This window comes from Poecilia reticulata, linkage group LG19 (assembly GCF_000633615.1).
Source record: "Poecilia reticulata strain Guanapo linkage group LG19, Guppy_female_1.0+MT, whole genome shotgun sequence".
Lineage (NCBI taxonomy): Eukaryota > Metazoa > Chordata > Actinopteri > Cyprinodontiformes > Poeciliidae > Poecilia > Poecilia reticulata.
The window spans coordinates 18,438,105-18,447,981 of record NC_024349.1 but is presented as its reverse complement, the minus strand read 5'-3'; the positions used below and the strand labels follow the sequence as shown (position 1 = coordinate 18,447,981).

The following is a 9,877-nucleotide window of genomic DNA, read 5'->3' as shown; positions in this document are numbered from 1 at the left end:
TAGGGCTCAATTACGATCGCGGAATGTTTTGAGTTGATCTCGGCAGTAGGTGACAAACTGAACGCCTCCAGGATGTTGAGACCAGCATGTCCTCTGATCCAATACATGTTATTAACAAAACTTGTTCAAATTAATGGCCCAACAAAATTAATAATCACAGTAATTATTGTTTAAACAAGGTGTGTGCATTTCTGTGCATTTCGGTACCATTACAAAAATATAGAGACTCAAAGATCCTGATGAGCAGAGCAGTAAATATGAAGCCTGAAAACCTAATATCTTAACGGACTGAATCTTTTGTGTTTTTAACTAATCTCTGCTGGGTTTGTGGGGCGCAAGCGGTTAGATGAGATGCCATGAGACCTAAATTCTGAACATCATGGCATGGAGTGCATCCCAGTTTTCCATGTCTGGCATATAACCGTTCATTTTATCTTTTAAACTGGTTATGTTGACCCTGTGTCCATGACAGAGGGATAATCAGTAGCCCAGCATCATGACCTGTTTGTTCTGAAGATCCTGCAACTTCCACTTCTCTTCCTAACATGATGCCTCCTCACCCTGACTCTCATACTGACAGGAAGTACCGCAGAGCTTTGTTAGGTTAAAAACTCATCTTCTGAAGTTGGGATATTTTTCCTCCAACAGGTTCCAGAGGGATCACCTCAAACCAGATGTTGGACTGGGTTTTATTTCAATGTTATTTGTGAATGTTGGAGCCTCATTTTCAACAGTGGAGCTATAAAGGTTGAAAGGTTATTATTTTGGAGAAAGTATCATCAACATCAATATTTCCACTAAATAAGAGGCAAAAAAAAGTTTGATATAAAGGAAAAGCCTCTCAGACTCTGAGCTCAAAGCACCAAACTATTTTTTTATATTAGACAATTAATTTAATTTCACATAATTATCGTGGTAGAAGCCATTTGTTTGTTAAATACTTAATGAAATATATTTACAGTGTTTGGTGTTTGTTGTAAATGATGTATACTCACAAAGAACGAGGTAATTAGTCCAAGTTTGTCGTTTATTGAACGTTCAGAAACTACAACGGCTGTGATGAGCCAAGGCAAAGGTAAGCAAAGGTAAGCAAAGATAACCCGAACAGATGATCAACTCTAAACCACTCGCACCTTTTTACTCTCCGTCTCTGTCTGTCATTTAAGCACACCCGTTGCTATGGCAACCTCCTGCGCTCCACAAGCCAACCAGAGATTACGTTAAAAACATAACATTCAGTCCGTTACGATATCAGGTTTTCAGGCTTTATTTATTTTGCGATCATTAATAAGCCTCTCATGAACACATTGATTAATTAATTTTAAACTCCTGCTCTGCTCGTTATTTTGATAATGGAACCAAAGCGCACAGAATTGAGCAACACCTTGTAGAAACAATAATCACTGAGATTATTGTTGTTGTTGGGTCATTAATTTGAACACGTTTTGTAGATTTTTTTTGTTATTGTTCTTTAATAAAGTTACGAACGTTTTGATAAGGAGTCAGAGGACGTGCTGGTCTCAGCGTCCTGGCGGTGTTCAGTTTGTCATCTAATGTCGAGATCGAGTCAAAACCTTCCGCAATCGACATGTTGCACCGCTGCTCTAGCAAAGCACGAACAGTTCAGAAACAATATGAAATGAGGAAAAAAAGCTATTCATTAACTGATTAAGTCGTGTTTTAGATTGTTGTTGAAAAACAAATCAGTCACGGCTGATTAGTGGGTGAACTCACAGCTGCACAGTGAATCCATTCATTCTTTACAGCAGACAGCCGCTCCTCTCTTGAGGGTACTGCGTACCCCCGCTAAATCTTTTAGGGGTAKGCAGTACCCTGCCGTACCCCCTTACTTTCACCCCTGGATATATAGATATTATTTATAATGTATAAAGGTGTTGTTTATGTCACCTAATTAGCTCTACATCCTGAAGAAAAATATGTTATTTTAGAAGATAATTTATCTTTCACGTTGCCAGTAATTGCGAAATTAATTGTAAATAATAAAGATTTTGTGGTATTCTCGTTTAGTGACATAATTATATTAGTTGTGCTACCACCCCCACGCCACTAGAGGCAGTGGCAGGCCCGAAAAGATGCGACTAAGAACCAGATTTAGAAGTACACAGAAAGCTACGGAATTTGTTAAAAGCTTTGAGCTGCGCTGAAGTAAATAAAAAAGAGAAGTTGAAGTACATGCTGAGAGTGAAACTTCTTCCTAAAGATGAAGCTATATCACAGATTTCAAAAGAAAATTTAAACGGGAGAACGGGGATTATATAGGAAATAGCGCCCCCTTCACTTCCGGATTGCAATGGTCCCATTTCCAAATGAGGTGAGTGGCTGACAGCCTCTGCCGCGGAGGTAAAGACACTTGTGTAAAGTTGTGATGACGCACCGCTTTGCCATCACTTGCTGCAGAGGATCACGTTACGTTGCTAAGCAAATCAGGGCTGCGGAGGAGCCCTGATTGAAGGAGTTCCACTCAGCATGGATTTGAACTTGTCTTTAATTACTTCAGCAAAGCTCACAGTTTTTACCAAATTCTATAACTTTCGGTGTACTTCTAAATCTGCTCCTTAGTCGCATCTTTTCGGGGTTGGTACTGCCTCTAGTGGCGTGGGGGTGGTAACACAATACAATTACATTACTAAATCAGAATACCGTTAAGTCTTTATTATTAATTTGTCATTCTCTTAAGAATATAGAGCTAATTAAATGATCTAAACAAGACCTTAAAGTGGTTCCAGTTTCTCTCAATGGCCAACCTGTTGAAACTGTGGCAAATTTTAAATACCTTGGATCGTTCCTGGACAGTCAGCTCAACTTTGCTGAAAACACTGACTATATTTTGACGAACTAGAACTAGAGTCTAGTTGGTGAGTTGGGTCACCACTAGACTCTAGTTGGGTCACCCCTATGTCTTGAATTTGGGGGGGAAAAAAATTATGTTTTATTTATCACTACAGAAAGGTTCAGTGAATGCGCATATGAAACTGGTGGGTTCGGTACCTCAAAAAAATGTTAAGAACCACTGCTCTAGTGAGAAGGAATGCGGAGGTTGTGGCAGAGGTGTTTGAGGACGGGACCAGGGTAACCAAAGTAAAAACTTCAAAATAGACATATTGGAATAAAGTATTTTATTTCAAACAAGCCCTTAAACAGCAGTAAACTAATATCAACATGCTTGTCCATTTATGTGGACCACAAACTCCACGATAACTTGTCTTTTGGTCACTCAACAAAAGGCTCTTGTCCAAGTAATATGCCATCTACACCTTGAGCTTTAATGTTAGACAATGCAAATCTGAGGCAGCTTTACAGCAAGGGACATGTGCGAGAAAAACCAATTAACCAAAGTCTGTAAATTCAGAAAAATTAACCATCTGGACCAGAAGGTCAAATTCTAAAATGAATTATGCAAATCTCCTTTATGGAGCTAAACTTTTAAAAGTAATGAGCCATTATTTATCCAAGTACAGTTTTATTTGGATTTAAAGAGACTCTATGGCAAGGTGTGGTAAAAACAGAACTTTGGAGGACGCATTTCATCAAAATACAAAATTCTGTCCTTTTGCCATGTCTCAACTTTTCCTTCAAAGTGTATTCAACACCATGAATTAAAAACAGCAGGGCAAACAAAGCAAAGTCTGATAGATACTCAAAGCTAGTTGATAACTGGTTAACATTTTCGGAGGTTCTGTTTCTTTAGTCATTTGTATCCTCAGATGAAACATGTGAACACATGTTGACAGATAAAATTATGTGGCAAGTACATTTAAATGTAAATCTTTGCTATTTACAATTTTTTTTTTTTTAAATGAATCTACTTTCTAAAGATAACCCTAGTCTTGAGTTAGGATTCGTCCACAGGCAAAAACCTTTGGAAATTTGCTTTAAGGTAGATTTAAGTTTGTTTCTTGATCATTAAAATGTGTTTGCAAGATTGCTAATTATTGCTATATATTCTATTAGTGCCTATGACCAATATATACATTCAGTTCCCAATATTGTCAATGTTTTGATTCTAAGAAGTGAATCTATACGTTTTCTTCTACAAAGTACGACTCAATAAAGAGAATGCACTCCTTCCACATTGATTTTGTTAAATTGGAGGCTGGTAAGAAATTGTTATATTTTATTTAAGGAAAATCATATTTTTTATTTAAAAATGTAAAAAATGAATTTTCACAGATAAGTCAACAAACCAAGATGATCCATTCCCTTCTTTTTGAATAATTCAACGATCAGTCCCATTTCAAGTACCTGAGAACCTGCTTATTTAGGGTTTGTTTGTTTTTTTGTAGTTTTTATGGTTGACCTAATATCATACTTTCATATGTCACAAAGCATTAAAATGTACTTCCTTGCATCTTCCTAAATAAAGTGAAGGATTGAGAAATTACAGATTACACTGGAAACCTTAAATTGTAATCAAAGAAAAAAGTTCAGGACTGAGTCGTCTCCAGTGTTTCAGATGTTCAACAGGAGCAAGAGATCTAAGAAAAAACATTTTGAAGTTCACCACTCAAGTCTGAATTTCTGTGAAAGTGCATGACCATTGAGATGAAATTCACAGCTGTACAGACAAGGGAGAATGTGGAGCAAAATGTTTACCATTGTGGATTAAAAAACAGAAAGCTGCAAATTGAAATTATCATTGAGCACCCAGAAAATCTTGAAAAGATTAGTCGACTGTTGTCATAATTGTTAGTTTCAGCCCTCGTGAATATTGACGTGTTTCTGCAGAACTTCATGTTGTGAAAATGCTTCACAGGAAACACCACACATGGACTGTTTCTCTCCTAAATGGAGTTTCATGTGTCTTTCAAGACAGCGCTTGTAATTAAATCTGTTTTTACAGACATCACAACCAAATGGTCTCTCCTCAGAGTGGAGTCGCATGTGTCGCTCCAGCTGTATCTCCTTTACAAAATTTTTGCCACACTCACTGCAGCTAAACTGTGCGGTGTGAACAGCCATGTGTGTTTTCAGAGTTCTGGATTGTAAAAATCCTTTACAACAAACTTCACAAGTAAACGGTTTCTCGCCCGTGTGAACACGCATGTGACTTTTTAAATTCCCTTTTAGAGAAAATCCTTTACTGCAAATGTCACAAACAAACGGTTTCTCACCTGTGTGAACACGCATGTGACTTTTTAGGGTCTCCTTCTGTGAAAATTCTTTGCTGCAAACAGTACAAATAAACGGTTTCTCGCCTGTGTGAACACGCATGTGAGTTTTTAGGATCGCTTTTAGAGAAAATCCTTTACTACAAACGTCGCAAAAAAACGGTTTCTCACCTGTGTGAACACGCATGTGACTTTTTAGGGTCTCTTTCTGTGAAAATCCTTTATTACAAACACTACAAATAAACGGTTTCTCACCTGTATGAACACGCATGTGATTTTTTAGGCTCCGTTTCCATGAAAATATTTTGCTACAAATACTACAAACGAATGGTTTCTCTTTTGTGTGAACACACATGTGAGCTCTTAGACTCACTTTTAAAGAAAATTCTTGACTGCAGACACTACACGTAAATGGTTTCTCACTTGTGTGAACACGCATGTGAATTTTTAGATTCCCTTGTTGGGAAAATCCTTTATTACAAACACCACATATAAATGGTTTCTCTCCTGTGTGAACGCGCATGTGAGTTTTTAAGCACCTATGTTCAGAAAATCCTTTACTGCACACACTGCAAATAAACAATTTCTCACTTGTGTGAACATTCATGTGACTCTTTAAATTCCCTTGCCGGGAAAATCCTTTACTGCAAACACCACAAATAAACTGTTTGTCTACTGTGTGAATGCGCATGTGTCTGTTTAGGATTCCTTGGCGTGAAAATCCCTTACTACAAACACTACAAACAAACGGTTTTCCTGTGGTGTGGATCCACATGTGGTTTATAAGACTTTCCTTTACCTTAAATATTGCACCACAAATATCACATGAAAAAGGTTTTTCTTCTGAATGGACATTCATGTGAGTTTTCAGATTTGCCTTTGTAGGAAATTTTTTACAGCAAACATCACATGCAAATGGTTTCTCCCCGGTGTGAAGCATCATGTGAGTTTTAAGAGAACTCTTTTCTCTAAATCCTTTCCCACAAAGATAACAGCTGTGTTCTAACTTTCCACTGTGAATCGTCATGTGTAATTTAACAGAAGTCCTATGTTTAAATATTTTACCACAAAAATTGCAATCAAATGTTTTCTTTCTGGCATGAACTCCACTCTGACTCCCAAGTTTCAGAGACGGTTCAGAGCTTTTACCTCGTTTGCAAACTTTTTCTTGGTCTTGTGTAGAGAAACACAACGGATCTACATTTCTGTCTGGTTCTGGTCCTCCACGGTCCCCTCCATCAGGGTTCGTTTCCATCTGTTTAGATAAACTGCTGTTCTGAGATTGTGTGTCTCTTTTGTCTTTGGTTTTAAATTGACAAAGTTCTGATAGGTCAGGCTTCTCTTCATCTTCAATTTTCACAGTAAGCACTTCTCCATCCTGACAGAGGCAAACTGCCGCCTCGTTAGAGTTTGTATCCTGCTGGTCCAAACCGGAGCCCCAGTCATAGGGAAACTCTTCTTTAATCACCACCATCTGATAGACTGGGAACAGTGAAACACACACAGACATTATTGTATGCTTACAAACAATTACTTTTAGAAATCTTATTTTACATATTTAAAAGTGTGCATTTCTTTTCCTGAAATTTGAGAAACGATTAGAACTCTTCAATATTTATAATTGCAGACATGTTTCTTTGTATCTCAAGTGTCCACTAAATCAAGCTGCCTACTGTGATGCTCTATGACCAAAAGCTTTTCTTTGTCAATCTTAATAAGTACACAGACTCCTGGTGCTTTGCCCATACAGATCACAAATAGTGCACCAATTGCCAGAAAAGGCACTTGGTGGGAGGAAGGGAGGTGCAAAACAATCAGGCTCATCAAATAATAATAATAGTAATCATAATGACAAAATCTTGAAAATAAAAAAAGTGCAAAATGTGCTGTTCAATATGGAGATAAAAATTACCGTTACAAGAAAACAGTTTTTCCACCGTCATCGGTGGCCATACTAACAAGCCTAAGCATTCATTGCGGGCTTCGGTGTGGGGATCTAGATGTAGCACAGCAAAGAGCAAAGGGGAAGGAGTGTGCAGCATGTACACAAGTATAATTGACACAGCTAAGACCCTCCTCCTAGCTCTGATAAGTTGTTTCTGATCAGGAGTGGTATATTTTGGCAGCAATTTGACCACAAGGAGAAGGCAGAGGAGCTCAGTTTTCTTTCACAGATTATCTGTCTCATGTTATACTGACATGGTGTGTTGATAGCTTTAACAAACACGTAAAAGAAACATGTTGTTCATAAAAGTTTCATACCGTAGTTTTAAGAAAACTTTGGTGGCCAGGAATAAAAGCTCTTTGGTCCACATAGACTAAGTTTGAAATGGAATAATTTAGTCTTTTAGCTAGTTACCATTTCCGAGTCCACGTGTTTTCATCAAACCACAGTGAGAGCAATCAACCACAAATCAAGTAACTTGGAACAAAGGTGAACTGAACCAGAGGGATCCAGCTGTCCAAGTGATAAGGCTGCAGTTCCGGAGATGATATCACATGACGTACAATCAACCTTTGGACCAAGGTGGTTTGTAAACATATCGACCTTCCAGTGCTAGAAAATATTGAAAATATTATCTTTACCTCTTCCACTTATCCAGCAAATGATAGCAATCAGGGCTGACCCATGTGATCTTTGGCTCTATAGCATACAAGAGTCCCCTGAGAGCACAACTACTGTATTGGCAAGCTGCTCAATCAGGCTTGCTTTACAAGTCCAATAGTTTTTAAATTATAACCAATTCTCTCAGTCACAGCTTGTGAAATTGTATTATTGACAGTATTCAATTTGTTGATGAAATGAATCCAGGTTCTCAATAAAATAAAATCCAATAGATGACGCGATTTTATCATGATATTTAGTGTTCCCTCTCATTGAATGTAAGAACCCACATCCAGTTCTCCCACAGACTGGGTCTGACACTGAACTGAATCTATTAAAGTGTCCTCGGTTCTTTGGCTTTCACACATTTCACACATTTCATTTCACACATTTCAACACCACTCAATAATTCCCTGCCTCTGTCTCTCTGAATACTCTCCTTTCCTGCTAAGCAATTCGTTCAGGTTACTGGTGAGCAATGATTTTTGGTTCGGTTGGGAAAACTAAAACTATCCAGTTGATCACAAGGTTAGTTCCACGGTTACACCCCTCCAAAAATCTGAACAACAATTAAACAATGAGATTTTCAGCAGCTGCCATGTTTTGTTTTACAGATCAAAGGGACAGTAAATCTATTTTCCAATGGTGCAAACTGCATTTCTCCATCTGGATCACGTTAAAACTGGTCCAGCTCAGGAACTACAAGACTTGGACTCTTCAAATTTGGACTAAATTGTTCTATAATAAGAGCAGAATCATTTAAGTCAAGATTGTGATTTGTGAAACCTTTATCTGATTTGTGGAAATTCAATAAAGAGCTATATCGGTGCATTTTTTGCAACTTTTGTGGACTGGGTGCAAAAAAAGGCCCATTATTGACTTTTATTTAACCTTCACAAGCCACAAGACTTCACAAGAACCCAATAATTGTTGATTTACTACAAACCAGACAAATGTGTCACTTACCGATATCTTTGCCATCTTGTGTTTCCTCCTCCAGTTCTGATGTCGACCCTGCAGGTACGGGGCGCTGCAAGCTGATTCCTACAGGATCATCTGCTTCAACCTTCATCATCTCATCCATCCTCAGTCACTCCACTTGGTATTCTCCTTTTCACAATCCTTCTTTTCAACCTTCACATGTCCTGGCAGGTTAAGGTTTCAGTCAGATAACCTGGATCTTCCTTCTTTCTGCTGCACGAAACTGGAATCAGAAACAAATCAGCATTTGATAAATAGTGTATTAAAATAAAATGTAAACGGCAACAGATTACAGTCAGTAAACGGCAACTGACTGTACCTGACAGTTGATACAGTCAGAGAGCAGACAGTCTGATACCTTGGTCAGTGGTTTTGGGTTCACTGCAACTGTATCAAATCTCTCTGTCCTCAAGTGGACAACAAGGTTAGGGGAGGTGTCCACAGCCGGTGCGTCCTCAAAAACGTGGAGTGTGGACTCGTCCTGTAACACTACACCACGAACGTTCAAAGGTTTAAACGTCAGAACCACAAACTAAGTCTGTGTCGCTAGCTGCTTCAGCTCCACGTTGGCTAACGGTCCGTTCACTGCCGATAAATAGTTTCGGGAGTATATTATAAGAGCCGCACAAAACAAACCTGTCGAAGAAACATGTCCTCACGAAGACAGTCAAGAGGAGAGTACAACACTTATTAAACACCAACGGCAAGGGGTTTGTAAAGCCTGAATTTAGCAGACAAGCTAACGTTGTGACACTCCCGGTCACTAGTGACAGTCCGGCTGAGTGCAAGGCTCTTCTGCGCATGTGTGAAAATAGAACCGCATGAGTTTTGCATGGAAACCAGAAATAGTTGAAACAGTTATGTCTGTAACTGCTAGCTCTTTTATGCTTATGTATAGAAGTTGGAGTTGTTTCATATGTCTTTGAAAGATGTTTCAATGAAGGCAAGATAAGTTCATGTGTATAACAGCCCCAGGGCAATTCAAAGTGCAGAGTACACGTTCCAGTTGATACTGATTAAAGGCAAATATAGGCAAAGCAGATTTTAATCTTGATTTAAGGGAATTTTCTTCCAGAAACATGCAAAAATGTTTCTGGAAGTTTGTTCCAGATTAGTGGAAAGTAATATAAATTCTGCTTCTCCATGTTAGGTTCTGATTTTG

The 9,877-nt window shown here is 38.4% G+C and overlaps 1 protein-coding gene across 3 annotated transcripts; it reads right to left on the bottom strand.

Annotated features, from left to right (window-relative positions):
- Positions 1 to 4,189: 4,189 nt before the first annotated feature.
- On the bottom strand, positions 4,190 to 9,807 carry LOC103481788 (gastrula zinc finger protein XlCGF26.1-like). 3 transcript variants are annotated; one of them, XM_008437549.2, is made up of 4 exons: positions 9,352 to 9,807; positions 9,035 to 9,204; positions 8,701 to 8,938; positions 4,190 to 6,611 (listed from the first exon to the last, which is right to left on the bottom strand). In XM_008437549.2, the coding sequence occupies exons 3-4, from the start codon at positions 8,816 to 8,818 to the stop codon at positions 4,714 to 4,716; spliced, it is 2,016 nt and encodes a 671-aa protein (XP_008435771.1). In that variant the 5' UTR covers positions 8,819 to 8,938; positions 9,035 to 9,204; positions 9,352 to 9,807; the 3' UTR covers positions 4,190 to 4,713. The 3 variants fall into 3 exon arrangements, with proteins under 3 accessions (XP_008435771.1, XP_008435770.1, XP_017166213.1); XM_008437548.2 differs by having other exon boundaries at positions 9,074 to 9,204; XM_017310724.1 differs by having other exon boundaries at positions 9,074 to 9,807.
- Positions 9,808 to 9,877: the final 70 nt, after the last annotated feature.

Excerpts from the sequence above, each read along its gene's own strand:
- LOC103481788 (XM_017310724.1), bottom strand. The coding sequence starts at position 8,818 with ATGGATGAGATGATGAAGGTTGAAGCAGATGATCCTGTAGGAATCAGC. Across the intron at positions 6,612-8,700 it reads ACAAGATGGCAAAGATATCG|TCTATCAGATGGTGGTGATT; the intron begins GTAAGTGACACA and ends CACTGTTCCCAG.